The 20,372-nt window shown below is 42.0% G+C and overlaps 1 protein-coding gene across 1 annotated transcript in view; it reads left to right on the top strand.

The window, feature by feature from the left end:
• Window positions 1–2,195: 2,195 nt before the first annotated feature.
• Window positions 2,196–20,372, top strand: part of LNX2 (ligand of numb-protein X 2) — a 57,172-nt gene continuing 38,995 nt past the window's right edge. Inside the window, exons 1-2 of the mRNA XM_018570249.1 lie at window positions 2,196–2,681; window positions 13,956–14,197. Coding sequence (XP_018425751.1) covers window positions 2,281–2,681; window positions 13,956–14,197 — 643 coding nt within the window. The 5' untranslated portion in view covers window positions 2,196–2,280. The remainder of the gene's footprint in view (window positions 2,682–13,955; window positions 14,198–20,372) is intronic.

The following is a 20,372-nucleotide window of genomic DNA, read 5'->3' as shown; positions in this document are numbered from 1 at the left end:
CCCGCTGATCGCCTATATGTAAAAAACCCGGTACCGGGTGTTCGCATTGGACGGGTCTTTTCTGCCCGTGCGTGCCCGCTAGGGGGCAACCCGCCAATGCAGCAGTGCCGTCCGTCCGTTTTTCTACTACGGGCGGACAGCAAGAGGTTAAAGCTTAACTCCAGGTAAAATAGTGCAAGGCTATGGGCCCTGCATTAAGGTGGCCATACACTGTACAACCATCGCAAGACCTTAGTCTTAGGGCTTCCGATCACCGCAATGCTGAACGGGCAGTGTGCGCGTGCGCACACCGGCCCGTTCGGCATTTGTCTCCCGAGCACCGTTCAAACCAGCCGAAAATCGTGTTTTCTAGCGTGCTCCTCAGACAAAAGACGTGTGACCGTACAGTAGAAACGGTCGCACGTCTTCGTTCACACTGCTCGATTCTCGTATGATCGCGGGATTTCCCGTGATTCTCGTACGAGAATCGAGCAGTGTATGGGCACCTTTAGACATGATGACATCAACGGGCGGGTGCCAGAGCACATATCTAACCCTTGAGGAGCTGAAGGGTAAAATGTGTTTAATAAGAGAGCCTATAGGAGGAGCACATGGAGAATAGTACCAATCACAAGAGTGGCTGAGCAAACTACTAAGTGTTACATCCATTATGATAGTATAGTACAGACATAGGGAACCTTGGCGCTCCACATGTGCTGAGACATCATATCTCTGTTTCTGAGAATCATGCCTGTGACTGTCAGAGTCTTGCAGTGCCTCATGGGACTTGTAGTTCCACAACAGCTGACGTGCCGAGGTTACCTACCCCTGGTATAGTATTATATTGTGTTATAACTGTGCATTTAGCTGTTTGGCTGGTGTTCTACCTTAAAGGAAACCCATACTTTGCCCATTCAGCATTTTGCATCACGTAGCCCTTTACAGAGCTGCTGCTGCACAGTCCCTCTGTGTTTATAAAATGTAGCGATTTTTAATTATTATTACACCAAAGCTGTTTTCATAAAATATGATGACCTCATGACGTCTGTGGAATAGGTTTGCAGCCGCGTATAGATTTTACAGTATAACCGGCAGTAATTTACTACTTGCATGGTGCTTAATATCAGTTTGTTATCTTCCTTCGGTAATTGGAGTAATAACACACAATCGTCTCCCAAGTGAATTTAGATTTTCTTTAAAAATGCAAATAGATCAGTTTTAACGACGAGAGCTGTGGCTTTTGCCTGTATTTCCATTTATAACACCATGGTAAATTGGATGCAGCGAGATGTTGAGTAGCACGGAATGTGTGACTAACATGCTGAAATCACTAACACTTGCTTGTCATTTGTAACTTGTTGAGGGGAGAAGCAAGACAAACCCTATTAATATTCTGCTTCTTGTAAGTTTGGAGCTCTTGGGTTCAGTCCTAGCTTTCTGACATGTACAGTGTTTGGCAGTAGACTTTGGCTGCCTATAGACATTAGTGGGATGTGCAGATATGGTCAGGGTGGTACACCATTATCTTGCATGGTAGGTTCTGATGACAAAAAATCTATGTTAATAGAAATGGTAATGGTAGACGGTGAATGGCACAGGCAGGTGCTGCTTAAGGAAAGTTATCTAATTTCTAACCTTCCTGATTTATGCTCTTACTGGGAATAAGTTATCCCAGCTCCGCAACTATGGGTGAGCTGTACGCATGGTGGCCACTGGAAGCCGACATGAGTACGGCTCCCCATAGGAAGTTGGCAAGCCTAACAACAATCATTTTTAGATCAAACTGGTTATTTAGTCCAATCTGCTCTTATTTTACAAAGCGCCGTGTTGTTTTTGCAGTCGGAAATTCATGACTCGTCTGCTAAATTAATGGCAAATGGAAGGCTTGATAAAAATTTTAACTACAACTCGGACACAAGCTGACCTGTTCCATTATATAGCAAATGATGAAGGTTATATTGTCAAACTAAGATTCCAGTTTGAAGGGTTTTTCCGTTCAACTGTATTAAGTTAGACACACGCATATCATATATTTATAACGTGACTGCGCACTTTAATTACTGCATGCACTTGCATATCTAAAAATGTCTTTCAGTGTGACCCATTTCACCAAGTTTCTAGCGGTCTGTTCCAGTTCTTCTTTCCTGTGTTCCAGTTCTTCTTTCCTGTGTTCCTCTTTCTGAATTGAGAAACTTTTTTTCTTTTTCTTAGGAAGACAAGCAACCATGATTCTTTCTTGTATGTTGCGCTGATGACCAAGAGAGTGCCAGATTGTTGAGTTGCTTCAGTGCTGGGGTCAGTATGGGGACGGCGACCGAAGAACTGGTGGTGGCAGAGGATGATTCGTCATTGAACCCCCTTTGCTTTGAATGTGGTCAGCAGCACTGGACAAGGGAGAACCACCTGTATAATTACCTGAATGAAGTGGACGATGACCTGGTTTGCCACATTTGCCTTCAACCTTTGCTGCAGCCGTTGGATACACCCTGCGGCCACACTTTCTGCTTCAAGTGCCTCAGAAACTTTCTACAGGAGAAGGACTTCTGTCCACTGGACCGAAAGAGGCTGCACTTTAAACTGTGCAGGAAATCCAGCATCCTTGTGCACAAATTGCTGGACAAGCTGGTCGTCTCCTGCCCTTTTTCCAATGCATGCAAGGATACCATGCAGCGCTGTGATGTAGAGGCTCATCTCAAAAACAGGTGAGACAAAGTAAAAGTGTACTATAAGTTTGATGTAACATGTAACTTCTGTAGGAACTAAATTGTCATTGTTTAAAGGCCAACACCACCTAAAATTAAAAGCTCGCTTTTGCACAGACACTAGCAAGGTGCTTCTCATGCTGGCGTATTATGTCTCTCAAAGACTTTGATGGTGAGATACTGTATCTCCATCAGAACTCCTATATCTGCTAAATTGCCAGTGCCTTGTGATGATGTCATGCTCAGTGGATATTCTTTAATGTAGGAAAAATAAACAATTGAGGAATCCAGGTGAAGAGTGACACCTATATGGTCTTTCGAGAAGGGATGGGGACACAAACTAATACTGGGAAATCTTTCCATTGTAGTCTCTGAGTCTGTAATAATAAGGCTTTGCTGATGGATTTAACTGTATTGTTATCACTTGTGTGACTAGAGAGAAATAAAAAAGGTAATTTATTTTACGATTGGCCTCCAAAAACTGACCTTTCATTAGAAATAGCATGTATACAATTTATAAATTACCTTAGAGGTCGGGTCTTAGTTTTCTTTCCTTGTCAAGGTTGGTCATCTCTTACCTTCATACCCACCAAATGTGAAGCCTCAATACACATGGCACCATTGTTTGAGATGTCTGCCTGGGAGATCTGCTTGATACACTAGCTGAACATAAATAATAATGAACATTGTTTGCACACCTTACATTGTAGTTTCTCTAATATGTTAATGGGGTCAAATTGAAGATCAAAGGAGCAGGATGGCAAATTGTTCTCAAACGAAATTGTAATAATGAATGAGGTCTTCAGTCGAGAAACTCCATTCATTCCAAAACTGAATGGTAAAACAAAACAAAATTTTGAACGACATCCATCAAGTCTCTGATGGCATTATATATTCGGTCGAGAATTTTCCTATAAACATTCGTAAATAAAATCGTCCAGTGCATGGCCAGCTTTAGTAAATGAGGTAGTATTTCTTTAATTTGACTGAGGGTTATTCACAAAAAAATGAAACGTTTGGAGAAGGCAGGAGAAGTGAACAATCTAGGCCAAAATAGCTGATTTGGAAAAATTCTCCAATTCAGCTCACTTTCCAGTTCAGCTATGTTGTCCTAGATTGTTCACTTCTCCTGCCTTATCCAAACTCTTCACCCTTTTGTGAATAACCCTGTATGTCTCTAATAGCAGTAAGGGTTGATTTGCTAAACAAGTAGAGGCTGTTTACTCAGCAAAGTGAATGTTAGCGAAAACAGTGAAGGCGTGTTAACTTGTGCCCTATTAGGTCATGTAAAATGGGAATTTTATTGGTATATTCACTGCAAGACATGCATTGGCGCAAAACCAACTCCATCAAAGAGCCCCCACGACATGTGTAATGCAAAGTAGTACAGTCCATAATAGAAGTCACCAGCACTCGATGATGTGCCCAAGAAGTAAAGCACTTTTTATTAAATCGTCACATGCATCATACAGCCAACATTTTGGGGCCATGCAGGGTCCCTGCTTATGGGCGACATAGTGACACCTTCACTATGTTGGGCTGTATCTGACACAGCGCCATCCGTGTTGTCACTTCAAGCACCAACCTTTCATCAAGGTCTGTACGCTGTATGGAGTGCAGGTGATTTCCTATTATCGACCGCAAAGTAGTACAAGCGCGATTTTTTTACGGATTCTGCATGTTTGCAGCTATATAATAGCCGCAAACGAGCGGAATCCGTGCGCGTGAAAGATTTTAGCGTTTGCGTTGCCCCGCGGTCTACCGCATGGAAAACCGTGCAGGAAACGCAAACGATATATGTGAATGGAGCCTGAGGAATCACTGGAATAGTCTGAGCAGTTTTCCTGTAATGGTACTCAATGTTTGAGTCTTTTGAGGATGCCCAAATCATAGCAGGGGTCAGCAGGAGCCTCAGCAAGCACTGGGTTAGCTTTTGGAGGCTCCCTATAATGATACTGTGTTTCTGAGTCTTCTGAGGACCCAGGAATTAGCAGGACACCTATCGAGCACTGGATTAGTTATGATCCTTATGGTCACATTGCATGTTTGAGTGTTCCAAGGACCCCCAAATCATATCAGGGGTCATCAGGAGCCTCAGCAAGCACCGGGTTAGCGTGTGCAGGCTCCCTATAATGATACTGTGTTTCTGAGTCTTCTGAGGACCCAGGAATTAGCAGGACACCTATCGAGCACTGGATTAGTTATGATCCTTATGGTCACATTGCATGTTTGAGTGTTCCAAGGACCCCCAAATCATATCAGGGGTCATCAGGAGCCTCAGCAAGCACCGGGTTAGCGTGTGCAGGCTCCCTATAATGATACTGTGTTTCTGAGTCTTCTGGGGACCCAGGAATTAGCAGGACACCTAGCAAGCACTGGATTAGTTATGATCCCTATAGTCACATTGCATGTTTGAGTCTTCCGAGGACGCCCAAATCATAGCAGGGGTCAGCAGGAGCCTCAGCAAGCACTGGATTAGTCTCTGTAGTCTCCCTATAGTGCTGTTGCATGTTTGAGTCTTGTGAAGGGGCCAGCAAGAGCTGTAAGATTAAAATGAGCCCTATAAATTGCTAATGTTGCAGGAAAATGTGAGTAGACTTGGCGGCCAACTGTCTTTTTATGTGAGCTAGTAAATATATAACAGTATAAGTCAAGCAACCCTGAGTGGGTAAAGAGCTACAAGTGACAGCATGCCATGACAGCCAGAAGTTGATAGGACATGATAGGTTTTCTAGTTCCTCAGCTGGTGGGTTGCTGGACATCCTGTGCCTGATGTGCTTCTAATGCTGTGTGCGGGGATTAGATTTTTCTGAAGAAAACCAGACAGCAGCCAGACAATAATAAGTGGTGCTTGAATAAAATGAAGCAGCGAGTTTCCATTGAGTGTATGAGACATGCTTCATTGCCTGTTTCAGTTTTCCTCTCGGAACCATTGAAGCTATGATGTTATTACACTGCTGCGCTCAGAAATTCGCCTCTAATGTTGTGGCTGACTCTCATATCCAGTACAGGAAGTTACTTAGGTCAGATGTGCATCAAGCGGTATTTAATCCTGTCTTCATTACAAAGCCCCAAATGCCTTGACCTGCTTCCAGCCTCTGAGTACTGTGGTCTTCATTACAGATTGCAGCCAGGGGCCTGTGATTTTATATATAGACAGCATGCTACAGTGACCTGTTAATACATCTATCCTTCTTTTCTTTTTTTTATCTTTCAAACTGCACACAAAAGCTATTATATGAAATCTCAAATATAGGAAATCTGTATCACCCATATCGGCAAATCACATCCTCCCAACTAACCCTTCTTTAGAGGGACTGTCCCCGTTTTTTTTTTTACTCGGTTGTCATTTTTTTGGGTACAGTGACAGTATTAAATTAGTGGTGAAAAAGCACATATGGATGTCAATATGAATATATTAATTGTGGGCATAGCAGGGTACATGTCCTTTCCTACATAATTTGTGCTATAAGATGTCCTTCTTTCTCATCTAAGAAAGTTGGCGGGTATGGAATGAGGCTCTTATTTTCGTAGCCGGAATGTGGATGGTTTTCCACACCAACATGGGCAGTTTTGTTTTTCCCCAGTTTTCCCCATCAATAAGGCCCCTTTCACACAGGCATTCTGATCAGGTCCGCCTGTCAGTTTTTCAGGTGGATCTGCCCGAAAGCACAATGTTAGTCTATGAGCTGTTGGATGTAAACGGACGTGCCTCTCTTCACATCCATCTAGGTCCAAAGAAAAAAGGTACATTTTTTTGGACCTGAAGTGATGGATCAGAGGTAAAAGGTTGAAAATGAACATCATAGAAGTCACTAGGACTCGATGATACGTGCAAGAAGTATAAGCACTTTTTATTAAATTGTCACATGTGTCATAGAGCCAACGTTGCAGGGCCACGCAAGGTCCCTTCTTCTGGGTGACATAGTGGTCACTGTGTCGCCTAGAAGAAGGGACCCCGAAACGTTGGTTGTATGACGCATGTGACAATTTAATAAAACGCGCTTATACTTGCACGTATCATCGAGTGCTGGTGACTTCTATTATGGACTGTATCTGACATGGCGCCATCCGTGTTGTCACTTCGAGCACCAACCCTTAAGGTCTGTACGTTGTATGGAATGCAGGTAATTTCCTGTTATCGGTTGAAAATGAACACACGTCCGTTTACATACACATGCCTATAGACCTAACATGGGTGTGTTTAGTTAAATGTTTTCTTCCATCACAAGATGGAAGAAAAAACTGAATGGACACCGATGTCACAAAAGTGACATTTGTCCTGTACTGCTCTCATCAGCATTTGTTCATGGAGCTTCTGTGATAACACACATTTCCCTCCCTCTCCCCATGCCAAGGTGCAAGGTGTCATCCTTGACATGGACCTCACCTTTCTTCCCCACATCCAATCCCTTTCCAAATCCTGCCGTCTTCACCTTCGTAACATCTCCAAAATTCGCCCCTTCCTCACCAATGAAACCAGAAAACTAGCCATCCATTCACTTGTTATCTCTCGTCTCGACTATTGCAACTCCCTCCTCATTGGCCTACCTCTACACAGGCTATCCCCCCTTCAGTCTATCAAAACCATCCACAACTCTGCCCCCGGCTAGATCTCAAACCTTGTCTCAAAGTATCACCCTAACCGTCCCCTCCTCCCAAGACCTCCTGCTCTCTTACTGCCCCGTCAACTCCCCCCATGCATGCCTCCAGTAGTTTTCTAGAATATCTCCCATCTTCTGGAAGTCCCTACTCCAACCTGTCAAGCTGTCTCCTACTCTGTCTGCCTTTAGGCGATCCCTGAAAACTAATTTGTATAGGGAAGCCTATCCTGCCTCAACCTAACTACAGAACTCTCACTTTCTCAAACAATTTTTTCCCACATAGCTACCTCCTCATTTATCACTTGCCCCTCCCTTTTAGATTGTAAGCTCTCATGGACAGGGCTCTCCTTACCAACTTGTCTTGATTTGTAATGTAACTGTAATGAATTAATTAATTTGACATTTTGCTTTCTTTAGACACCTTATTAGGTCTCTTTAATGATCATATCTTGCAAGAAATAGGGATTCCACGCTGGAGCAATATTTATTGTTCACAATGTAAACATTTTGATGAAGGAATGATCATGAGTTAAAATACTGAGCACATATAAAATAAATCCTGCAGCTTTGAATGTGATTGGTTGCTATAGCACACACACTTCCGCCTTCTTTTCCCGCTATGCTGGCACAGTTTATTGCAATGCCTCCAGTTCACACTGCCGCCTTAAATGAACAAGCGTTAGCTATTGAATAAGCTGTTATTTGCCCTTCACTGGCACTCATTTTCCTTTCTCTGTGCAGTCTGGGAAACGTTAAGTGAATTCTGAATGCATTGACTGGCAGACTGCTCAGGCTCTTTTTTCTTTTTTTCTTATCAGACTTTCGGGAATTTGCAATTGTTGTTCAGCACAGGCAGTAATGCTAAGCTGTATTAAATCCAGGATTTCTCTGCTGCTAGCAGTTACAAAGGTGAAATAGTATAGATCAGATGTAACTCTTAAAACAATTAGAAGACGGTTTGGGTGTATTTAATATGTTCCGAGAAATACTAATTGTTCATACAATGTGTTTGCCTTTTTAGGTCAGGGTCATCCTTGTATGTGCAGGTAAAACATTTTCATTTTGTTGTGGATAGTGTGGGAAAAGATTAGAGCAGGGCTGGACAAATCCCACGAGCCAGGTCGCCAATGCTCCTTAAAAATTACAGCTGGCTAACTTTTGAGGTTTTTCTAGTTGCTGTCAATGGAACTGGCTCCTGAATTGCACAGATTGGCTCCTACGTTCCATATTGATTTGTCCACCCCTGAAATAGAGCCCCTGTTGGGTTTTTATTGCTATCTTGGGCTCCCTTAGAATTCCCCTCTGCTTGCAGCAGGCAGGAAGTGAGGGGAAATCTGGAACAGGGACACAGACAGCAATAAAAAACTGACAGGGTTTCTAGCCTTCCCCTGCTTATTAGAAAAAAAAAACAAATTGTTATTTCTCTCTGGGTTAAAGTTGGAGATATAAGAGTTAAAGAGGGGAAATATCTGTTAGGCTTGTCCGCGCCGATCAGCGGGGGGGATCCTTGCACAGATTTCCTGCTGAACGGAGCAGTACAGAACAGATGCCACTTTTTTTGATATGGAGGAAACACTGAACTTAAAGTGACATTAAACCCTCAGATTTTGTAACATAAACCAATACTGTAATGTGTGCCTTACTGTAATCCATGATCATTTCCCTTCTCTTTGCTGCTCTTCCTTTTAAATCATTATCACTTCTCATGCGGGGGGAGAACTTCCCTTTGCAGCTGAGTGCCTCTTCCTGTAGTGCTGGCTCAGGTTGTGAACCTGCACACAGACACCATGTATCCATTTCAGAGACAAGGCAGTCTGCTGCAAAACAAAACTAAAAAATTTTTTTTTTAGTATTCTGACAGCTGCTGCCATCAGAATAAAAAATACATTAAAAAAAACAGCATAGAAATGAATAGCTAGATTGCTATTGGCTATTTCAATTTGCAATAGCCAATAGCAAGCTAACTATTGCACCCGCCCTCTGCTGCTGTCAGTCAGCAGAGAGAGGACCTGATGGAGAATTTCACTTTCACTTCTGTGCAATTAACCATTCACATGAATAAGCTACCTACCACAGCGCACCCTATAGCACCTATGTGATGCAACGTGTGAACAAGGGCTTAAAGGGTTTCTAAAGCCTCCGTTTTTTTTGCACGTATCTACTGCTAGCAAGCAGTAGATATATATGCAAAAAGTTTTTAAAAAAACAAACGCTTTAAAAGCGGTTTAAACTTACCCGTGTCTTCATCGCACACTCCCGTCCAAAAATCTGAAAATTCTCTGCGGGCGCATGCGCAGTTTGGATTTTCGGCCGGGAGACGAGGAGAGACACAAGGTAAGTCTATGGACAGCGTGCACCCGCATGCAGACATCGTGGGACAGAAAGTGCAAGCCAGCACAGAGGAGTCAGCGCTGGATCGGAGACCCGCAGCAGCGCTGGAGGGTCAGCTGAAAACATCAGGAAAGAAGAAGAAGATCGGATTAAGAGACATCATTTAAGGTAAGTGCTTACACTAACATTGGGGGAGGGAAAAAAATGTTTGCCTTTAATGTCACTTTAATGTCTATAAAAACATGAAATTGTTTTTTGCACATAATGTATTAATGGAGAATAACTAGGTATGCGGCGGGGATTGTGTCATATCTATGAAAACGGTGGTCCTTGAACACATCCAGAAGTTGGGGGTGTAATGTATACACAGCCTAGAAATCTGCCTTTACACTGCCGAGTCCCAGCGCAGATCCACTGTATGATAAGTGAGAGAAGCGTGCCTTTATCTCTTCATAATGAGACACTCTGCTGACAGTCCTACAATGTGATTGGAGTGAAGTAAATCACTTAAGCCTACAAGCGCAAGGAAACATGTCATACATCTCATGCTTGATTGCCAGGTTATGTAACACAGGACAATGCAACAATTTATTCCAGCATTGCTTAATCCTTTTCCAGCACCAGAATCGAGGGGCCAGATTATCAACCTAATTGGAGCGAGTTTAGCTAATATGATGGGCCTATTCAGGAGACAGATCAAATCAACACAAACTGCGCTGGCGATCATTATGCTCGTCACAGTGACCCCGTATCAGGACACAAATTAAGATGACTGCTCATTGTTCCAGTCAGAAGGACCTATTTAACCAGTCACAATCATCTGCCCTCCCTGTCACTATGCTGCAAATTCATTGCGTATTGATTGCAGGAAGATTTTCTGCATAGGAAAGGCATTTATAAAAGTTGCCGCGTGGAAAGATAAAATTATTGGAACCCTAAAATGTTCAAGTCAAATTCCAGGCAGGAGGCTAAATACATAGTTGAATTATGTCTGTGAAGGTTCCCATTCATCCAGGTCATGGTATTTCTGTAAAAAATAAATCAAGACAACTGGACTTGCTGTATTTTTCTTGAAGATGTTACGTTGCTCATCTGACTAGCTTTCTTAAATCAGAATGACAAATTCAGAAGGCTAGTTGGATGACCAGTGAAACGTCTTCAAGAAGAATATAGCAAGTCCAGTTGCCTTGATTTATTTTTTATAAATTTAGTTGAATAATGGAAACTGTTTTTCCTGTGTCACGTACCATAAGTGGAGCCTGAGATGACGAGGGTAGCCTCTCTTGCTGCTCCAGTCCAAACACCCCCGCATAGTGGGAACAGGTGCGTGAGGACAAGGAGGGGCACAAGTGCCGGTAGGTTGCGACTCCTGTCAGAGCTGCGTGCAGGTTCCAGGGATCTCTTAGCAGGATGCAATTGTAGTGCAGGATCCTGGAAGCAGAGTAGAGACAAGCCGGGTCAGCAATAATCTGGCAGCGAGGTACAAAATCAGAAGACAGGCTGTAATCAGAGACAGGCCGGGTGAGTAACTTGCAGCCAGCGAGGTACCAAGGAGCAGACAGGAGAGAGGTCAAGGAACAAGCCAAGGTCAGGGAGCACAGAGCAGGAGCAGAGGTCAAACAAGCCGGGTCGTTAACAGATGATCAAACAGGTCTACAGGTCTCAGGAACAGGGGTACAGGTGAAGCTCAGTCAGCAGGGAGGTCAAGGTGTCTCAGCCTTAAATAGCCCTGTTGGCGCCATCATTAGGAACGGCACGTCAGCGCGCACGCCATGGAGTGCGCACGCACGCCCACGCAGAGGCACATGGACGTGCACATTTCTCTGTGTAGGACCATGCGCATGCGCAGGTGCCTGTCCAGCAGCCCGGCCACACAGGCTAACTCTGGCTTCATGACACCCTGCCACAAAATTCAAAACTCTGTTTAGTATTCTGATCCACATGCCTTTTCCAGGAAACACAGGCAGATTATGACCCTCCAGTGCAGAATAGGACACACCCCCAGCCCGATGATTGGATAATGAAGGAGCAGCAGCACACTCATAAGACATTGTCTGTCTGTTCTCGCCTTCATTTAGCATGTCATTATCTTTCTTCCAGTCTTACTGCTGCTATATATTCTTGGCTGATGCCAAGAATGGTGTTCCTTGATGTTAGGTATTACAGATAGGCAATCATTAACAAATCATTAAACCATTAAATGTATTTAAATTCAACAAGCATCAGTACCTACATATAATCTGGTATCAGCCTGTTGCACTTACAGCAGCGCTCAAACTGGGAGAGATACGGGCAGGGTCAAAAGCCAATTAGGTGTGCTGCAAATCTGCTGGCAATGAACATGCTGATAAGAGAGTCCAGAGTGAGCAGAAGGATGCCCTGATCAGTCTGCTGCTGCTCTTTTGCCAATAAGCATTAACGTAGTTCCATTTTAAAATACAGGTAATATTTTTTAATGAATATATACTGTACCGCATTATATTTTTTAAAACATTGCTTGTTGTGACTAAATTGCAAACCAAGTTTTCTCATTATTCAGAGGGATTCATCACAAATTTGTCCAAGCCCTGATTAGTTGCCAGGTGACCTGTATTTTGAACGACAGCCCGATATGTTCTTATGTGTAAAACGCAGTGCAAGGGTAATTTTTTGTAATTCCCGGAGTTCAGCTTTAAGTTTATACTAGCAGAATCTGCTAAGAGTGTATTAAAAGTAAGGACGGAGGTCATATCTGTAGATCTGGGAAAGCTGTCATTGTGCTCACATTTTCTTTTTTCTCTCTCTAGGATAGGTGAAGCAGGGATGTACGGAGGGTTTATGGTTCAACAAATCATTGTCACAGGTCGGCTTAGAACTATGAGGTGAGTGGAAATCACTCATCTCATAGTTCTCCTTTAAGCCGAGAATAAAAATGTAGATTTCTGCAAAGCAGCAAACAGTTTAAAATGCCTAAAGTATCCAGTCTTGGCTGTTTTATATCTTTTTTACTAGTTTATTTTACTTTTTCCATTTTGAATAGAGTAGTGAATGGATAAATAATAATGTTAAACAACATTTTTTTTAAATAATGTTGTCCTGTTAATGAGATCAGCCTTCACTTTCTGACCTGTAGGCACAACAGGAAATGAGAGCAATCTTTCCAAAGTGAGAAATATCTCCTTTTAGATAGTTGTCACCAGAACAAGCATACCTATTGGATGGTTTCCTGCTTTCATTGTTCTGGTGGCAACTCAAAATTTTAATTTTTCCAGTTGCCAAGACTAATAGTGAGAGTAAATCTACCTAGCAGGACACTCAGACAGCAGTGAAAGCCTAGCGTGGTTTCTAATGCTTCCACTTTGCTATCCAAAACTAAAAAAAAAGTTTGACTTTAGATACACTTTAATTTACTTTAGAATGACACTGCTTTGCTGGAGGTTTATGGACACCTGTCCACCTGTATGCCACCTCTATGGGCTTGTTGGATGTCTTATTTCAAAACCTTGGACATTGTTATGGAGTTGGCTTCCCTTCTGCAACTATAACAGCTTCCACTCCTCTAGGAAGAGTTTGCACAAGATTTTGGCTGAATGTGTGCCCATTCAGCCAAAAGCAGGTACTGGTGTTGGATGAGAAGGCCTGGCGCACAGTTGGTGTTACAGTTTGTCCCTAAGGTGTTCCGTAGTGTTGAGGTCAGTGTTCTGTGCATGCCACTCAAGTTCTTCAACACCAAACTTGTCAGACCATATCTTTATGGACCTGGCTTTGTAAAAACGGGGAGGTGCACAATTGTGTAAAATGTCTTTGTATGCTGTAGTATTAACAGTTAACTTGACTGAAAACAGCTGAACTCTATAATTTGGAGTGGTGTGCACTTATTTAGGCCATAACGTGTTATTAACTTTTCAAGTCACTAAAAGGAGCACAGAGCAAATATATACAGTAGGTATTGAGAAAAATGATTCTACTTCTGCACCTGAAGGATTTCATTTAGGAATTTAGACGAGATCATTATGATGGCAGCAATACATAGAGAGCATTTAGAAGCCAAGTTGGAAACAGAAGTCCTTTTTTATCCTAAAATGATACTGATCTGCCGCGGCAAAGTGGCAGCTACAGACTGACCTGTGGAAACTGTCCTACCTATAACACACTGTTGGTCAGTATTTCTGTCGCTCACTTTTCTGCAGTAGACTAGTGGTCTGAAGCATTTGCTGTATGATATCCACACACCATTTGAATTGAACAGCGATAGTCTTAATGGTTGGGCATACTGACTAAAGTGACTGATACTAGTTTTTTCTATTGCTGTGGCGTATTCATTCCAAACATGCATGGTAAAGGTATTCTCTGCTTTCAGGTGTCCAGGAGCTTCACACCGGAGACAAGTGTTAGATCAGAGAAGGGCAAACAAGCTGCAAATAGACATTGAAGCAGAAAATATGCCAGCTGTGATTGATCATCCAACAACCGTGTCTCCAGATGTGGACAAGGCTGGAACCGCACTACTGGAGAGGAACTCAACTCCAACTGTGCTTCCTGTATGGTCAGATGAACAAGGGTTTGATAATCCTGCCTTCGAGGAAAGCACCATGTCTGAGAGTATGTATAGCAACACCCTCTTATCTTTAGCTGAGGGGAAAAAACACAAGACTTAAACACTTCCTTTATACAGTTGTGAGGCAGGAAGCTGAAGTATGCCATTTCTTGTCACCTAAATTTAAAATTGTGCAAAGACCTACACCATATAACCAAAATTTTGTTGACACCTGACAATCACACCTATATGAATTTGTCGGACATCTAATTTCAAAACTATGGACATTGATAAGGAATTGGTCCCCCTGTTGTGACTTTAACAGCCTCCACTCTTCGGGGATGCTTTCCATAATGTTTTGGAGTGTGTCTGTGGGAATGTTTGCCCATTCAACCAAAAAAGCATATGTGAAGTCAGGTACTGATATTGGTTGAGAAGACCTGGCTTGCAGTCTTTTTTTATCAAATGCACACACCTGTACTCAATAGAAGTGCCCACATACCTTTGGAAACTATGGTGAAGTGTAATAGTCAGGCGTCCACAATTTTTTAAACATATAATGTACCTAGGTGACCCAACCTGTTTCAATGGGTTGTGTTCAGAAACACTCTTGCATTCTGTTCAAATCAAGACCTCCCAAGCTGCTTCTGTGGCTTATAGATCCCCACACCCAGGTGACCAAAGCTCCTCAAAAACAATGCCTAACCTTTTTGAGTAATTTCTTTGAAAGCTACAAAGAATATAATAAAATATGTAAAAAGGAAATAAAGCTTGCAAAGATTCAAAACGAGCGACAGGTTGCAAAAGATTGCAAGATTAACCCCCAAAAAATCTTTAAATATATTAATACTAAAAAAAATCAAGTTGGAGCATGTTGGCCCCTTAAAAGAGAACTCAGAGTTGGTAACTGCGGACAATGAAAAGGCAAATCTATTAAATACTTTCTTCAGCTCTGTGCACACCAAGGAACATGATATAACTCAAGTCCATAATGGGTTTTGATACGGTACCACACAAGCGCTAACTTCACAAGCTGAGGGCTATGGGCATAGATGAGGTGGTGTGTACGTGGATAGAGAACTGGGTACGGGAACGTGTCCAGAGAGTATCTGTAAATGGCACCTTTTCAGTCTGGGCTAGTGTAGTGAGCGCTGTGCCTTAAGGATCTGTGCTGGGTCCGATACTGTTCAACCTATTCATTAATGACATCGGGGAGGGAATAAATAGCCATGTTTCCGTGTTTGCAGACGATACAAAAATAGGGAGGGTACTAGAAACGGATCGTGACAATATAACATTGCAGGAGGACCTGGATAAAATAGGGGAGTGGGCAATACTATGGCAGATGAGGTTTAATGTCGATAAATGCAAAGTAATGCACTTTGGACATAAAAATAAACAAATAGGCTATACAATCATGGGTATGCCGCTAGGGAAGTCAGAAATAGAAAAAGATTTGGGGGTTATTGTAGACCACAAACTGAATGGTATGGCACTGCTTGCAGTGCCAAGCTGCGGTAGTTGGTGTCCTCCAAGGTTCAGTGTTGGGTCCCTTACTGTTTAACCTATTTATAAATGACATAGAATTGGGGATTAAAAGTACTATTTCTGTGTTTGCAGATGACACCAAGTTATGTAGTGGAATACAGTCCTTACAGGATGTCTCCAACCTACAATCAGATCTGAATGCACTGTGTGATTGGGCATCTATTTGGCAAATGAGGTTTAATGTTGATAAATGTAAAGTTCTGCACTTGGGGACTGGAAACATGCATGCGTTCTATACTCTAGGGGGAGTATGTTTGGGGGAGTCGGTGATGGAGAAGATCTGGGTGTTCTGGTAGATCATAGACTCAATAATAGCATGCAATGTCAAGCTGCAGTTTCTAAAGCAAGCAAAATACTTTCTTGTATTAAGAGGGGTCTAGACTCCAGAGATAGAGACATAATCCTGCCCCTGTACAAAGCATTAGTAAGACCTCATCTGGAATATGCAGTTCAGTTTTGGGCACCAGTTCACAAAAAGGATGTTGTGGAATTGGAGAAAGTGCAGCGAAAGGCGACCAAACTCATAAGCGGCATGGAGGAGCTCAATTATGAGGAAAGATTACCTGACCTGAATTTGTTCTCTCTGGAGAAGAGGCGACTAAGGGGGGACATGATCACCATGTATAATTACATAAATGGTCAATATAAAGAGCTTGTTGCCAAATTATTCACGTTAAGGTCACTGCAAAGGACAAGGGGGCACTCTTTGCATCTGGAGGAAAATAAGTTTAACCTTTGCATACAGAAAGGATTCTTCACAGTTAGAATGTGAAAATGTGGAATAGACTCCCCCAGGAGCTTGTTCTAGCTAGCTCGGTTAATTGTTTTAAAAAACATCTGTATGTATTCCTAAATGCACAGAATATTACTGGATATTGAGTTCTTAGAGGTATATTAAGCATCAGAGATTTTTGATCCAGAGAATATCTGATTGCCTTATGGGATCAGGAAGGATTTTTTTCCCCTGTTGGAGCAAATTGAACCATGGTTTTATAGGGTTTTTTTTTGCCTTCCTCTGGATCAACAGGGTGTAATTGTGGGCATAGTTTTCTGTTTATCCTTTTCTTCTTTTTTTTTTTTTTTCTTTGTATCTCTATAGGTTGGACTTGATGGACTTGTGTCTTTTTTCAACCTGACTAACTATGTAACTTTGTTGGAAATGGAAAGCATTATGCCTAAATTACTTACTGCTGTCATAATTCTAAGATATATATCCATCGTGTAAACACTTTTCTAGGGGCCCGACCACCATAAATATATCTTCTCCTCTGTAAAAAGGACTTTTGATTAGGTAGAAAAAGTCTAAAAGGAAATGTATTTTTTAATATATTTTTAGACACATAAAAGAGGTTTGCTTGATGTAAATAATTTTATAGTATGTTAACATTTTAAATACTTTTTTTAGGTATGCACCGATATATATCGGCGCCGAAACATATCGGCCCGAAAATGGCACTCTTGTCATAATGCCGAAAGAGCCATGTTTCGGCCGAGACAGCGGCGCATCCCTGGTTTCTTTTCTCCCCGCTGGGTGCTGTTCCAGCGGGGAGAAAAGAAAGTGACAGCCGGCCGAGCGCTGCAGGACGAGAGCGCTGTGAGCGGCTGGTGTCTCTCCTCCCACACCGCTCTGCCGCCTATCACAATCCGGCAGAGCGGTGTGGGGGCGGAGAAAGCGATGTCAGGAGGCTGGGCTAAAAAATAAAAAACATTTTCGGTATCAGTTTCGGCCTAACATTTTTTTTTTTTCGGTTTCGTTTCGGTTTTAAAATTTCCATTTTGGTGCACCTCTACTTTGTTTCTTTGTATAATTTGTAATTATATACAGTGGGGGGAATTTATCATAACAATTGCGAGTGTTTTAACTTGCACGGAATATATTTGACGCACTTTGCACTAGATTTATGATGCTAGTGTAATGTTGTATATACATGAGGTTTAATAGACTCCAGGGATGAAGACTCGTAACTCCAGACAAAAGCTTAACTGTCGCTTCTTGGAGAAGTGGTCATGGGGACTTAAGTAGCGATTGTTTTGTTAGGTGATGCTCCAGTTTCAGACAGTCCAGAACAGGTGCAAAACACATGCAATTGGGAAAGTAGTGCAAGCTCTGGTCAAAACAGGGGCACATGTTAAAAGACAGATTTGCACATAAAAAAACGATCTATGAGGCTAAAACTGTCACAATTGCTTTGATAAATTTCCCCCATTATGTACATGTAGGCAGCCATATTACCTACTCGGGCTCTGCTTCCTTCTTTGCAGTGCTACACAATAGGTCTGCTTAACTGCTCCTCTTACAATGGAAGTTTATAAATTGGCTGATTCTTTGATAGCAATGCCCCCCACATGTTGCTGATATCTTGAAGTTTCTATATATAATACAAGAACAAAAACATTGATACGTCCATACAACCGTGCCAAAATGTGAAAGTCACACAAATTACTTTAAGGTACATTGCACTAATAACTCAGAATATGCATTTACAGAAAATACATGTAGTTATTGAAAACTCACTATGCTTTCCTTTTAAACTACTTTAGTCTAAAATTGTTATGATAAAGTGATGCTAAGCTCAGGAGGTAAACCTTAAAAATGTATTCAAGTAACCTAACTACCGTATTAACAAAAATATTTATTTGTGTATCACTCAACTTGTAGATCCTCAAATCTCTGAATTGGTGCTGATACTGTCCTTCCTTCTGGAGGGGGGCTACTTTTGTTCCCCATGGTCACTGTGTGTGTTGTAAAGTAGCCACCACTCCAAGCTCACTCCTGCGATGGACTACAATCTCAATACAAATGAGTAAACTAAATGTGAGATTGTAGTCCATCACAGCAATGAGCTTGGAGCAGTGACTACTCTACAACACACAGAGGGATCACGGGGAACAAAAGTAGCCCCCCTCCAGAAGGAAGGACAGTGTCGGCATGAATTCAGAGGTGATTTGAGGATCTACAGCTAAATAATATACAAATAAGATACATTTTTGTTAATAGTTAGGGTAATTGAATGTATTTTTAAGATTTAGCGCCTTAGTTTTGTGTAATTTAAGCAGCAATTGTAAATGTTTCTGTTCAGGCCATTCATTGGTATACTGGGCATGGGGAATGTATGTGGTTGAACAATTCACTTTATTGTTTATTTTAGCTAAGGGTACTGTAGCTAATTTTGTTTTCCTTTTACCATCGAATAAATCTGTGCCTTAGTGGTATTTCCATTCTGTTATGTACATTCTTGTATCCATTGTTTGCTTCCTAGATGGGAAAGCAGCTGCAGTTGTAATTATTGTTCCCTTGTCTTTCAGTGTGTACACAAAGCAGTTTAGATCTCAAGGTCAGGTGCTGGAGCCATTTCCTTTCCTGTTTACACTGCAGTGTTATATTTTTAGGAATACACAATGTTTAAAACTACAAAAGCAATTATAACTAATCTCCTTAGTCATATTAGTCTAAAAGAAAATAATTCCTCTAGTGTATGCTATTACATGCAACGCCAAAATAAACAAAACATTTAATTTATGCCAAAAAGGCTGTGTCAGAAACCTAAGAGGTTTTGTGGACAGGAAATCACTGCCACAGAGTTATCACTGTTATGCTAAAATTAGAATGGCTGGAGTTATTAGAATTCCCTACCTAGGCTTTTTCTCAACACGTGGTTTAATATTGTGAAAAAGTATCAGGCGGGGTACTGGACAAAGCTCTAGGGACAAAATTGAAGTGAAATAGTTTGATATATAAGTGTAATCATAGCAGATCACATTGTATTGTGTGTATTCTGTGTACATTACAACTTTTCACTTTTGAATTTCCCGCCGGCTGTGACGCTCGAAAACGAAACTAAAAGTCAGATGTCGGCTTTTAGTTTCATTTTCGAGCCGCGTACAGCAGAGGACGCCGCGGGATCGCAGGGACAAGGTGAGTGTCAGTTTTCTCTGCAGCCCCGAGTCTGGCTCGGGGTTACCGCTCCTAGCATTGAAAATTCACCCCGAGCCAGACTCGGGATTACCGCCAGGGAGGTTAAGTGGCCAGAGAGATGATTATCACCAAACTAGATCGGGGAGATGTTGGCCACCTGCAGGAACTGCATGTTGAGAGATCTTGGTAAATAGTGATAGGGCAGTTTAGAAAGCATTGTCTGATTTATATTTTTCTCTGAGAGAGACACTGTCTGTCCAAAAAAAAGTCACCACTTGGATTTAGCTTAGCAAATAGGTCAGAGCTTTCCATTGGATAATAGGTCTAGGTTCAGCAACGTTATGTACTCAAAAAATTATGTCACCTGACTACCAGGTTTTTCCATAAAATAATTTTTGTTCTTTCCTGATGGCACATTGGGCATATTCCAAGATGACAACGCCAGGATTCATCGGGCTCAAACTATAAAAGAGTGGTTCAGGGAGCATGAGACATTATATTTACATGTGGATTGGCCACCACAGAGTCCAGACCTTAACCCCATTGAGAATCTTTGGGGTGTGCTGGAAAAGACTTTACACAGTGGTCTGACTCTCCCATCATCACTACAAGATCTTGGTGAAAAATGAATGCAACTCTGGATGGAAATAAATGTAGTGACATTGCGTAACTTTAACAAGCTAAAGGGCCAACAGCATACAACAATGTGTGACTTTTTTGGGGGGCAGGCAGTTTGTGTATGCATGTGTGTGTGTGTGTATATATATATATATATA

The sequence above is a fragment of the Nanorana parkeri genome, unplaced genomic scaffold, assembly GCF_000935625.1.
Source record: "Nanorana parkeri isolate BGI_ZX_2015 unplaced genomic scaffold, ASM93562v1 scaffold1487, whole genome shotgun sequence".
Taxonomy (NCBI): Eukaryota; Metazoa; Chordata; class Amphibia; order Anura; family Dicroglossidae; genus Nanorana; species Nanorana parkeri.
The sequence above is the reverse complement of the archived record's forward strand: the minus strand, read 5'-3'. Positions and strand labels throughout refer to the sequence as shown.